This window comes from Tetrahymena thermophila, assembly GCF_000189635.1.
Source record: "Tetrahymena thermophila SB210 genomic scaffold scf_8254391, whole genome shotgun sequence".
NCBI classification, from domain to species: Eukaryota; Ciliophora; class Oligohymenophorea; order Hymenostomatida; family Tetrahymenidae; genus Tetrahymena; species Tetrahymena thermophila.
The window spans coordinates 58,178-71,949 of NW_002476174.1; the positions used below are offsets into that span (position 1 = coordinate 58,178).

The 13,772-nt window shown below is 23.3% G+C and overlaps 5 protein-coding genes across 5 annotated transcripts; 2 read left to right on the forward strand and 3 right to left on the reverse strand. All coding sequences in view use genetic code 6, as the record gives it.

Annotated features, from left to right (window-relative positions):
* Positions 1–634: 634 nt before the first annotated feature.
* Positions 635–6,385, forward strand: TTHERM_00703420 (hypothetical protein; the record flags this gene model as incomplete). The annotated part of the gene is made up of 7 exons (XM_001032013.2): positions 635–1,151; positions 1,227–1,557; positions 1,683–4,605; positions 4,690–5,331; positions 5,392–5,733; positions 5,785–6,285; positions 6,335–6,385. 7 exons carry the CDS (start codon positions 635–637, stop codon positions 6,383–6,385), a joined length of 5,307 nt encoding a protein of 1,768 aa, XP_001032013.2.
* A 662-nt stretch (positions 6,386–7,047) lies between these two features.
* On the reverse strand, positions 7,048–7,395 carry TTHERM_00703430 (peroxisomal biogenesis factor 11; the record flags this gene model as incomplete). Its single annotated transcript, XM_001032014.3, has 1 exon — positions 7,048–7,395. One exon carries the CDS (start codon positions 7,393–7,395, stop codon positions 7,048–7,050), a length of 348 nt encoding a protein of 115 aa, XP_001032014.3.
* Positions 7,396–7,601: 206 nt separating this feature from the next.
* On the reverse strand, positions 7,602–8,501 carry TTHERM_000703439 (transmembrane protein, putative; the record flags this gene model as incomplete). Its single annotated transcript, XM_012800054.1, has 2 exons — positions 7,602–7,931; positions 8,013–8,501. The coding sequence occupies 2 exons, from the start codon at positions 8,499–8,501 to the stop codon at positions 7,602–7,604; spliced, it is 819 nt and encodes a 272-aa protein (XP_012655508.1).
* A 312-nt stretch (positions 8,502–8,813) lies between these two features.
* On the reverse strand, positions 8,814–10,865 carry TTHERM_00703440 (metallopeptidase family M24 containing protein; the record flags this gene model as incomplete). The annotated part of the gene is made up of 1 exon (XM_001032015.3): positions 8,814–10,865. One exon carries the CDS (start codon positions 10,863–10,865, stop codon positions 8,814–8,816), a length of 2,052 nt encoding a protein of 683 aa, XP_001032015.1.
* Positions 10,866–11,715: 850 nt separating this feature from the next.
* On the forward strand, positions 11,716–12,216 carry TTHERM_00703450 (transport system kinase; the record flags this gene model as incomplete). Its single annotated transcript, XM_001032016.1, has 1 exon — positions 11,716–12,216. One exon carries the CDS (start codon positions 11,716–11,718, stop codon positions 12,214–12,216), a length of 501 nt encoding a protein of 166 aa, XP_001032016.1.
* Between the last annotated feature and the right edge of the window lie 1,556 nt (positions 12,217–13,772).

Here is a 13,772-nt window from a genome sequence, read left to right on the forward strand (position 1 = left end):
CTGTATTTTATTATTCAATCAAGAGCAGAAAAGTGAATTCATTTTTTTATCGTTTAGTATAAATCAATCAATCTCTTAAAAGCTAAAATTTATTAATTATGAGATTCATGTAAAAATAATAGTTTTATATTCTAAAAGAGAGCTTTCGAATATTAGATTCTTTAAAAAATCAGCTTGATTTTATTTAAAAAAATATTTTTTATAGAATCAATTTTAATATTTAAGTTTTTAATTTTTTATAAACTTAATTAATTAATATATATTAAAGAAATAATTGAATGATAGAATTATGATGATTATTGTAGATTTTATGTAAGGATATACTAGAATTTACTTGCTAAAATTAATTAATTATATTTAAAATAGATTGAAAGATTTAAGTTACAAATAACATTTAATGAAAAATTATATTTTAAAATATTTATAAAAAATATTTTATATTTTATTTCAGCGAAAAATAAAAATGTAGATTGATAAACTTTTAGCTGAGATTTATGGCTTAAAATAATGTAATTTTGCAAAAACACTGAATGATTTTGATATCTAATAAAAACACTTAATAATTTATATTATTCATTTAAAATTGAATAATAATAGTTAAAGTTGTAAGTTTCTTAAATTACAAATATAAATCATGAGTAAATCAATAATAAAGACTAGGAAATTGGATTATAAAAAAGTTTATAAGTCTCTAGAGGATTAGCAATTTGATGATAAAATAACCTAAAATGACAAATAAACTAGCAGCAGAGCTAGTGAAAACATTCCATAATACATTGAAAGCAACTCAAGTGATAAAATATCAGCCAATATAGATTATTAAAATTCACAATTAAATGAATTAAACAGTAAACTGATAAAATCAAAATATTAAACGAATACTCAATTTATTTAGAACAGCAGTTATTAACTAAATCCTCCTTCTAAATAGGGAAAACCTAGTAACATTTAGAAATAAAATAATTCAGCTTTCTATCAAAGTAAAGATAAATCTAGCAGATAATAATCCTATAAAAATCTACACTAAACTAAAACGGCAGAATTTGAAAAATAAAATGACTAATTTTCAGGTGATACTACATTTCATACAGCAATTTAAATATTAAAAAAGAATATTTCTAAGGGTCATCAAGTTGAAGTCCTTGAAAAATGTAAATGCCATTTTTCTTTTTTATGAAAACAAAAAATATTAATTTTAAAATGATAATTTATTTTAATTTTAAAAGTTATAAGAGGGGAAGATGATTTGGATAATTTCGAAGAAGTGATAAGAGCTTTGAATGAAGCTGCAAAAGAGTATTTATTAAATAAAGATAAGTAGAAAGCAATGCAAATTATAAATTTTTCTTATGAAACTTGCATCATAGAGAAGGTTTAAATCGAGCTTTAAGCAGAAACTATGCTAAATTATTGCTAAATAGCTAAAAAAAATAAAGAGTATAATAGTTCGATTTAAATAATACATAAATGCATAAATTTATATCAAGACCATCCATTGCTAATAAATATAGGAGTAGCTTATAATATTTACAGTTAAATTCTCAGAAAACAAAATAAGTAATGATATTATTTAAAAGTATAACTTTTAGTAACAATTAACTTTTTATTTACTAAATTAAATTAAAAAATGATTATTTTCTATATATAAAGAATTTTAACTCAAAGTTATTTATAAATAATAGATTAAGAGAAGCTTTAGAGATGGCTAAAAAGGCCATATTTTATAGTGAATAAAAATGCAAACTTCTTGCAAAGAGAAATGGGAATAGTGATATTTAGGATGAGTATGCTTAGAACTTAGAAAATGAATTATAAATTCAAATAGCAGCTGCTTATTATAATTAAGCTTTATGTGAAGCTACTTTATTGAATAAAAAAAATGCTATTGCTTTAATTTAGTCAGCTATTGTTAAGGTAAGCTAAATTTTAGGATAATCTAACCCTATTACAATAAAGTATGCTTAAAAGCTAAAATAAATTTCTTCTAATCAATAAAATAATTAAGAAAGAGAAGAAAGGACTTTTTCTGGTTATTAAAGTGAAACAATATATAGTAATACTAGCAGTTTTAATAAAAAAAATAACTCAAATTAAGTTATAGGAGTGACATTTAATGAGAATATAAATGATGAGTATAATAGCATCCTTTACAACAAGAGTAATAAATCTATAAATTAACACTTGTCATAGAATAATGATTTGGAAGAAACAAGAAACTTAAATAATATTAGACAAAGACCTGGTTCATCAAGTGGAATTAGCTAAACTCTGCGGATCTAAACACAATAGTAAAGACCATAGTCTGGTAAATCTAATTTAGGCAAAAAATTATTTATTAGTAAGAGGTCTTTATTGAAAAATAAAACAAATGATCAAATATCAACTTTAAAAAATTTACTTAAATAGGACTAATTACATAATGAAACTAAGCCTTTCATGTATTAAGATTTTAGTTATATTTCTCCAACTATGGTGCAAAAAAATAATTTAATGACCAGTAAATCTATTGAAGCTGAATTCTTTTAAGAATCTAAAGAAAGCTAGTATGTTGATAAAATAAGATTTTTATCAGAAACTGTAAAAAGTTTGTAGTAAGATATTGAAAAATTAAAAAGATAAAATGGATACCTTCAAATCAAGATATTTGACCATGAAAATTCTAACTCAAAAGTAATTCAAACTAATAAACAAGTAAATCATTTAAATATTCAAATTGAGGATATGTAAAAAAGATTTAATGAACTCAAAGAAAAGAATGAAAAATGTGAAAAAGAGCATTTTGGAGAAATAGATAAGCTGCAAAGTGCTCTTAGAGATAGATCGGAAGTTCTCAAAAAGGTTTTAGAAAATAGTCAATAAGAAGTTTAAAAATACGAGGAAAGAATTTAAAAATTAATGACTGAGCAGGAAAAAAAGCAAAGATAAGTCAATGACCAGATTTGTACTTTCGAGTTAACAAATTCTAAAAATTAACTGTAAATAAATACTTTGAAAAGTTAAATTTAAGAAATGATAGAAAGCCATGCTGTTGCATAATAGAATAAAGATAAAGAAATTTAGAAATTGAATTCTTCACTGCAGTAGTAAGAAGAGCATTACTCAAGTGAATTATAAAAATACTAAAAAAATTAATAAGAAATATCGGAATAAGTAAAAAAAACCAACTAATTAGAATTAGAGCTAAAAAAATTAAAAGAAGAAAAGGAGTTAGTTGATTAAGCTCTCTTCAGGTACCGCAATTAAACAACTGATTTAACAGAAGAAACTAGCTCATTACAATAAAAATTATCTGAAGCTAACACAGAGTCAAAAAGTAAAGACGTAGTTATAGAGCAACTTCAAGAAAAATTAAAAGTTTTTTAAAATCTTAAGGAGTAGTTGACAGACAATTCGAAAGCGAATGATGAGCTACAGAAAGAGAAGAAAGACTTAAACTCACAGCTAAATAGAATATAAGAAGAAAATAAAAGGCTTTAAAATTTACTATAAGATGCTTAAAAAGATAACGATGAAAAAGAAAAACTTTTGGAAATTTAAAAAAATATCAATAAAACTTCTGAAATCAATCAAGAAGAGACGTTGAAATAAGAAAATAATAAATTGAAAGAAAAACTTTCAATATTAACGAATGAAAATGAATAGCTAAAAGCTTAATTGTAAGGAGCTATCATAGATAGAAATTAAGATAAAATTTTGATAGCTCAATTACAATTAGATATTAAAGAAACGGAAGAAAAATATAGGGATTTAGAATAAAATGTAAATTTGATGAAAAAAAATAATGCTACCTTCAATGATATTAGAACAAAATAAATATACTCAGATGAAGATGATGAGTCCCACAATGATTTATAAATACGTAAGAGTATAAATAATTTACCTCAAGAGTAAAGTAATATCAATGAATAAGAAAAAAATTTAGATGATAGCATTGCCAACATTTAAAATAGCCTGAATGTCAATAAAAATAAAAAAATTCTCATATTGCAATAATTTGATAATGGGTTCAATGCTTTGATTGACTTTTCATTTCATTGTCAAAATCATATTCTTAGTGTGGAAAAAAAGGGTGAACATCTCATAACAATAAATATTCACCAAGACATACTTTAAGTTTTTTACACATCAAAAAATTTTTTCATTTTCTCAAAGATACTTCGTAGGTTTGCAGCTAATTTTTTGTAAAATAGCAATGGATAAATTGCTGAAGAGTTTATTTTTGACGTGGATGAGATGACTTTTAAGTATGCACATAACTAAATAAAATATGAGAATTCTTATATTAAACATATGATTCAATAACTACCAGAATAAGTAATAAAAATTTTCTCTGAATATTCATTCTTTAGCAATGAGGCGTCTGATTAAAAGCTAATTGAATTATCACAAAAAAAAATTACTGAATCTGAAGTGAAAGAAAAAAAAACAATTAGTTTTGGTGAAGCTATGGTTAATTGCGATCAACTTTAAGAAAAAGTACCAGTAAAATTTATTTACGATGTAAAAAAACAAGTGCTAAATATTTAGCCAGCTAACCCTTAAATCTAAGGTATGAGAGTTTCTATTAAAAAAGAAGATACACAGCAATGGATTGTGCAAAATAAAGTAAATAAATAAATAAGATTGAAACATTTTTGATACAAAAAATAAGTTATTTTTTTTTAATTTTTATAATTTCTAATAAAAAAGCTCATCTCCCTAGACAAATAAATAAGAGCTATTAAAATGGAGCATGTTAGATTCTTAAAATCAAGTATTAAGAGATATCATTTAGTCAATAGAGTATTCTCAACATACATAAGTTTGAGCCAATATGATCAGAAAGTTCACGGAATCCTTACCATATTCAAGGGAATTTAAAATTCATTTGTTTATATTAAAACTCTTCATAAAGAATAAAATTATAAAAGCTTTTATCAAATCTCAATGAATGATAAATCTTTTGAAAAACTGAAAGAAATATCAAAACAATATATCATTGATTAATGTTAATTTAACTATTCTAAAGGCATAATTTGGATGAAAAAGGATTTAGGTATTATCAATATCTATCCTAATTTAACAAATGTCATTCATACAGATTTAATCAAAATAACTCAAGAAGAAATATTTATAATCAGACAAAAAAAAGGTCTTAAAGATGAAAACTTTATTAGAGATGAATCTAGTGATACTCAATATGATACTATTTAAATTGTTGTTAAAATTGTTGATAATTAATTAATTGTTTAACCTCTTTGGGATCTTCCAATAGCTCCTTTGCATAAAAAAGTTGAACCGACATAAAATGAAGAATAAATTAAGGAGTTATCAAAAATTTTAGTTCAAAAGGTAATTTTACTTATTAATTTAATTGGAAATTCATTAAAATAAATTAATAAAAAAAATAAGATAAAAGTAGATTACGATACATAAAAAAATTAATTATGTTTGATTCTAAATGATCAAATAAATAATTCAGAGTGTTCGAAACAAAAACCAAGTAATATTTACAAATTAGATTGTTTGAATAAAACACTAAGAAAAACAAGAAATAATATAAATACTGCTCATTTAGCTTATATTGATGTTATCGAAGTGCCTGATCACACAGCAAAATCAACATGTAAACTCTAGATTCTGCTTAATACAAGAACAAATGAGTATCTAATTCGCTCATATCTCAAATAAGTGCATGAAATAAAGATACCAGCTCATAATCTATCTAAAGAGAAGCTTCTAAATCTTTATTATGTAATAAATTAATTTTATTTTTACAAATTAAAGATTATTTTTTGATAATAGTTTTATTATGAATAAAACACAATTAAATATCTGAGAAAATAAATTCTTGAGAAAGTAATATTCCAAATGCGTAGATTTAAAATTATGAATAAGTTGAAATTCTATCAAATCAAAACAAAAGCTGGATAGTATGGTGACCTAATACTTTTCTAAGGAATAAAAAGCACTATGATAATATTGAAAATTATGTTTTAAAACAAAAAAGACTAAGTCAGAAAGTTATTTGTGATCTAAGAAACAAACCTTGAGCATATAATAGAAAATATAAATGAGATTATTTAGCTACTAAATTAGCATATTGTAAACATTTATTTAGTCCTATCGTATAGGCAGGTAGAAAATTAAGAATTCTAATTCTACAGCATAGCTGCTTTATGGGACTAACACAATAAAGAAATAATTTTAAAACCTGATGATTTAAGTATTCCTCCTGTTATTTTTAAAAAACCTAAATTATCCTATAGACAAGCATTATTTTAAGGTGAAGAACTGCTCGAATAGGTAATTTAAATATATAACATCATATATTAATAACAATTATTATAAAAAGGCTATCCTTTACAAAGATCCTCAGACCGGTTTAAATCGCATAGACATTTGAATTTTATAGATATTTATTTTATTTTAATAATTTTTATTTATTTTAATTTAATTTTTCTTTCTTGGGTCTTTTTGTTTTAAAGTATGTATAAGTGCATGTATATTTATAAGTACCGTCTGTACTTTTTGATAAGATACTCTTGAAATAAACTGAATTTTTTACATAGATTTATATTAAAGTAGAGTTTTTTAAGTTAGGTTATAAAAAATAAAATAAATTTTAAAATACCCATATTGCATTACATCGTTAATGGTATGGAAGTATTTATAAAAACATTTATGCATGGTATTTATAGTAAATTATTAAAAAATTAAAAGGTCTTTAAAATTTAGTTAAAATTAAATTAATGTTATTAAAAATAAAAATTTTGAAATTTTATTGTTTAAAATAATAGATTTATAACATTCACATAAAATACTAATTATATTTATCTGAAAAACAGATATTTACTTACACATATGAGTTACTTTTGTACTTTACTTACTTATGCTACATTCATAAAAATTGATAATTAAAAATGTTTATAATTTTCTAATTTTATTTTATATTAATATTTATTATAAGGTTAATAAGAGTTTTAATGTATGTTTTAGATATTAATTAGTAAAATAACTATCATTATTTACTAATTGACTAACTAACTTCTTCATGAATAAATAATATCATTTTTACTATTGAATTAATTTTTTATTTTTAGAGTAGAATTAGTAGAAAGAGATTAAACTAGACAAAAGACCTCCAAAAGCGACTAAGCCTCTATTGAATCTAGTGTGGAGCAAGAACTCTGGAATATTGTTACGCTAAACTGCTACTATTAAATCTCCTACAATTCTAATAATGTTTAATGAGTAATTTTTTCTTTCTTCAGTGATTTATAAAACTGCTTAGCAAAACTCTTTAGGGGTCATATTGTTGAGCATTAGGGTTTTTAATTCCGATTCTTTCTTAAAAGATTATTTAAGTTTAATTATATAATAAATAAGAGCAGATAACAATCCTATTAACCACATAGGATATCCATACTTTTTCACTTTTCTATAATCAAACTTTAAGAACTAGATTTTACTTAGTATTGCTACATTATCAATTACATAAAAAAGTAAGTAGAATATATTTGTTGTAATTAAGCAAGACTGTTGGAATTTGTTTGTTTTTTTTAGATTTTAGAATAAATCTTGTATATTTGGAACACAGATAATGCTTTTTAGTAACCTAATCAATCTTCTTGCATCGTAAATTGATTCTATATTAATAAATACAAAGAGTTAGCTTAAATATTCTTCTGCTATTCTAATTCTAAATTATCATTATTATAATCTAAAAAAGCTACTATAATAAATGATTTATTATTTTAAAATTTAGAAATTTAAACTATCTTGTAAATAATTATGCATATATTAAATATTAAAATTAAAAGCTTTAATTTTATAACAAGACTTACAATATATCTAAAAGAAGCGAGAAAATCTACTCTTATCGCGATAATTGTACCAAGATATCCACAAGCAAGAGTATTGCATAATTTTGAGAAGTCTATCTCTGCATTCTATTGAAATATACAAAAAAAATAAGAGCTGTAATTTATAACTAACTTAGTTGCTGCTTTTATTTAAATATGCATTGTTACCTGTGCTAGTAAAGCACTCAGAAATATTTTGCAAAGTTAATTATAGCTACTTAGTGTTTGACTACATAATCTAATTATATTTATATTTTGAAAAATTATTGACTATTTTAAGAAAACAAGTTTAAACAAAGATCTTATTTATATTATTTATTGATTAATTAATTATTTGTAAATTCTTTGACTTTTTTTTGTTATTTGGATATAATAATACTTATGAATACAATGTTTATTATTAATCAGAAAAAGAAAAATATCATATTATATGGTTTATAAAAAGATTTAACAAATTTTTGTAAGCGATAATCCATATGATTGTGACGTGATTACTATATTCCTTGCTGTTTGGTAAATTAGCTCATTTCTAATGATTTCTATTTAGAATACTAAGTTTTTTATTTTTAATCCAATATTAAGAAAAAATATATTCACTATACTTATACTTTAACTAAATTTTTGAATGCTACTATCAACAAATTTTTTGTTTTGCATTAATTATCTGTTATCTATGCTTCTTAAATTAGTATTAGTCTTAAAAAAATAATATAATCAAAATAACTTAATTAAAAAACTTTAAAAAATAACTTTATTTGAAATGAATTATTTTCTTTTATGCAAGCAAATCTCATACAATTGATGAAAATTGATTTTGACTTATAATTATGAAAAACGATATAAAATAATTAAATTCATAAAATAATTTCTTTGTTTATTATTTTAAAAGTAATTAAATAATAAAGTTTATCTAAATTAATACCATTTAAATATTTTCATTAATAATTTATTTAGTTGCAACATTTTAAATCATTTCTTTTTGTTTTTAGCTTTTTTCTTCTTAATCACGTCTTTTTCAAGAAGTGCTTTAATTTCTGCATCACTTTCAGCTGAAAAAGCAGATTTTAAATTAGCAAGTGCATTTTCGAGCTTCAATCCGCTCAATAAAATTAATCCTCCTTGATGAATAGCAACAGTCATTTTAAACTATGCTACATATTTTCCAGGCTCTTCAGATTCAATGGGTAGCTAAGAAATTACTCCTTATTTTTTGAATTCCTATAAAACATTATCGTAAGTAGGATCTTCTGCAAACTGTCTTGCACTGAAGTAGAAGTGAGAGTGATGTTCAATAATTTTGTCGTAAATCTATTGTGCATTTTTTTTAATACCTACCTATTTCAAATGCTTTTCAGGATGGGCTTAGTAAATATTAGATTTAGGCAAACCTTCAATATGAATGATGCTACCGGAGCCATTAGAAACTAAGATATTTAAGGTATAAACTTCGTACTATTCAAACCTGTAAGTGAAGAATTCTCTCTTATTAGAGATATCATCAATACTAGGAATAAAGAATTTAGATTCCATATTATTGTGCTTAATTTCATAGCTTCTCACATCGGAAATTGGATTGCACTTATAAATATTAGAAGTTTTTTTGATGATATCTACAGTGTCTGTATTAATTTTTTCAGGATTAAGAGTTCTCAAAGCTGTTTAAAGACTATAGTATGCAGCATGGATGACGTCAGCTTTGGCGCCATCAACACTTGCACCTTCAGAGCAAACTATGGTTTAGGCAGATTCTGCTAAAAAACCATCTATTTGGACACCTACGCTAATTTTAACCAAATCTCCTTTCTTGATTACTAACCATTTCTTGTCATCAGTTGTATTCTTTAATGGAGAGTAGTTAGACACAAGCTCATTTAATGTAATTGAAGTAGGATATGCAACACCTTTATTCTTATCTTTGGTAAAAACTTTCTTGACTTCAGCTTCCACAAGCTCATCTCCAAATTAGCATAATTCTGAAATAACTGCATTTGCTTTAACCTTTTTAATAAGCTCTTCAACTACTAAATCTGAAATTATACCAGCTGCTTTGTACTTATCGAGGACACCATTTGCAAGAACGCTATCCTTTTCAGGTTCAGCATCTGGGGCAACTATATTACGCTTAATCTTTACAAGAATAACACTCATATTGTCACAGCCAAGACCTTAAGTAGTGTCTTTAGCTATGATCTAATCGAGCAAATCTTCAACAATCTTAGTTAAAGGAACATACTCAACTAAACCCTTGCGGCAAATAGTTACTAATTCTTGGTTAGTTTTTAATTCCCAAATGCCATCACAACCAATCAGAAGGAATTCATCTTTTGGAGTTATTTCATGAATTACAACGTCAGGCATAGGACTGATGAGCTACTCTTCAGGCTTTATGTCTTTGTTTGACTTGTAATTTAAATCACCTAAGGCACGAGATAGATTTAAATTACCATTAACTCTACCATTTGTAACGCTACCACCAGCTTTTTTAATTCTATCTAATTCTAATTCATCTTCTGGTTTATGGTCTTTACTGAGATCGAGATTTTTACCTTCAACACTTAAAACACAACGTGAATCACCAGCATTAGCTACATATATTTAGTTTTTGTAAAGTAAAGTAACGTTAGCTGTGCAACCTGCGGTATTTTAAACCTAAGTTTGTTCTGGAGAACGTGTTTTAACAATTTTGAGCAAATCTTCTCTACCTTCTTCTGTGAGAAGCAATTCATCCATTTTTAAGAAAGTTTCCTTTAAGGCAGTAGGAAAATCTTTAGATTTATAGGCAGCATTTTCTTTAAGTTCCCTACCAAAATGCTTTGCTACAAAAAGTGCAACTTCAAATCCACCATGTCCATCAAAGACTGCATAGAGTTAAGTGTCAACATCAAATTTAGGATCACAAATATGAGCATCTTCCATATTTGTACGCCATCCTTACATGCAACTCATAGCAAATTCAACTGAGCCAAAAGAACCGCTTTCTGTTTCTTTAGTTGTAACAGGTTTACTGAGATACGTTCCCATTTTTAATACTATTTTCTTTTAAATTACTTCTTTTTGTTAACCTTTTAAATTTTACTATATATCCTTCTTTTGATTTTAAAAAAGATTCAATAAATAAAGATTCTATTTCGTTTTAAATTATAAAATAAATAAATAAAATTTGGTATTTTTCTTCAAGAGATTTTGATTAGACTAGTTATTTAATTTTCCGCACTTCTTATTAATTTTTCATTATATTTGTATATATTTAAAACAAATATCTACATAATTTAATAAATAAGATTTTAGAGCCACTTTTTTACATAAAAAATTAACCTAAATTATAAAAATTTATGGAAATGAGAGTGATTTAAGAGTTTAATAAACTAATTCCTTGATATTATTTTATTTAAATTGTTATATTATTATATTTAAAACGATTTAGAAATACTTCAATAAAAAATTTTTGATTTATTTACGTTTTAAAACAGAATTAAATTATTTAGAAGAAAACTTTGCATATTATATTTGTTGTTTAAAATAAATGATAGCTTTTTATTTGAAAAATGATTATTTTGATTAACATTAAAATGAATCAATAATTCTTTTTTTAATTTTTAAAGTTAAATATTATTACAATATTATATGGATATAAAATATTAAACCAAAATAACTTGATTATTGAATACTTAATAAGCTTTAGTCTTCTCCATTAGTTAGATGTTAGGAAGTTATAATTATTATAATAATTAACTTTGATAAGCAAAAGAAACACTAAATAAAATATAAATTTTTAAGAATAACACATCTGACAAAAAGAAACATACATACATAAATATACACATTCAAATTTACTTAGCAAAAAAAAAAATACAAAGAAAAGTTAGATAAAATGAATGCCACATCATATTCAAATAAAAGCGGATAAGGAGGATTTGGAAGGAAATCGTAAATAAAAGAGTATCAGAACATGGATAATATAGGTTATACTTCTGGAACGCTCTCAGTAGCTAACGGAACTTAGTAGCTTGGTCAAAATCCAGCAAGTTTGAAAGGAAAATTATAAAATTTAGAAGAAACAACAAAAGCAGTTTCAGATGAATTAAGCATGCACAAAAAAGAGTTATAAATTTTGAAAAGTGAAAAGGATACTTTGCAACAAGTTTTAAAAGTAAAGACAGATGATGTATAAAATACCCTGACCAACGAATTAAAGCGCCTTGAAGATGAAATGAGACGACACTTTAATCATTAAAAGGCTGAAACTCATCGTATCTAAACATAAATTAACACATTAAAAGCTGAAAAAACTTCTTTGGCTCAAACTCTAAATGGCCTTGAGCATAGAATATAAGACTTAGAAATGAATGTAGGAAATCATGAACATTTTTGATGAGAATCAAACATATATTTCTAATAAATTATTGAAAATGTTTAAATAAGGAAATAATATAAATAAAATCACTTAAAAAGATAAAAATGAATTGATTAATAATATAAGGAAATAGATGGGCCTTCTTAGTATTAATTAATGATAAATAAAAAAATTTAATTTATATTGATTATTAAGGTTTTTATAAATTATAATAGCATAATATAAATAATATATAAAATAATGTAATTATTTTTCTGTAAAACCTTTTGCATTCATTTACTTCAATTTTCATTATATTTATCTATTTACTTATTTTTATAGTTAAAAATAATTTTATTCAATCTTATTTTAGTTTATATCAAGATTTGCAAATAATAATAAATAATATTCATCCTTTATTGTTTTTTTAACTGTTAAATAATTTTAAAAAGCTAAGCAAATTTAAATGTGAAAGTAAAAAAAATCTAATTCTCATTTTTAAATATTAAAAAATATTTAAGATAAAATTAACTTAAAAGTATGAAAAGTATTATAATATTAAAATTTAATATATTTTTATTTATTCAATGAATAATATATTTTATTTTATTTTTTTATTTTTCATATTTAGTTTTATTTTATTTAAATATTAAATAAATTATTTTTTGGAGAAATTAATTCATAAAATAAAATATTAATTTAATTTAAGCAATTATTTTTTAAATAAAATTTTATTTTTCAAAAACCAGCTAATAATTATTTTACTTAAATAAAGTCTTTTCCAAAATAAATTAGAGGCTTGAAAATTTAAAAATAATTTAATGATCGGAGCTAAATGTATGTAAGTTTTTTCTTTTAGCGAGGATTTCGATAAGTCTGAGGTTTGTTTTATTTTTATATTATTTTATAAAAAATAATATGCATTAAATTTTTGAGATTATGAATAAAAATAACCCAGCCCCAGCCTCAATAAATAAATAAAAAAAGGAGAGATGAAATATTGATTTATTGATTAAAAAAATTTTATAATATTATGACTTACTAACCATGAAATTTGAAAAGCATGAAAAGTAAATACGAAATAAAATAATACGCTAATCTAATAATAGTGAAATAACTATATTGTTTTGGCTAATTAATTTTTTTATACTTAATGTCTCATACTTAATATTTAAAATGAATTATAAATTCTATAAATATAAATGTAGAAAAGCACTAATTTTTTGCTAATAAATTTATAAAGTAAGTATATTTTTTAAGCCTTTTATATTTGAGGCATCAAGTATGCAAACACTTTTTTTTAAAATAATTATAAAAGCTCATTTTTGTTTATCTTACATTATTAAATTAAAAAACATAAAGCTTTAGTTTTGTGGTTAATTTGAAAAATATAAAGCCTTGATTGTAGTAAATTAAATGAAAATTAAAAAATATAATTTACTAGAGGTTTTTATGTAATAAAATTATTTTTGAAGTAATATTTAAGAAGTTTTATTACTTTTTTAATAGTTTCAATTAAAATACTTTCAGATGTTAGTATCTTAAAGTATTAAATAAATCAAGCGAAATGAATGATTATCAATTAAATTTAAAGT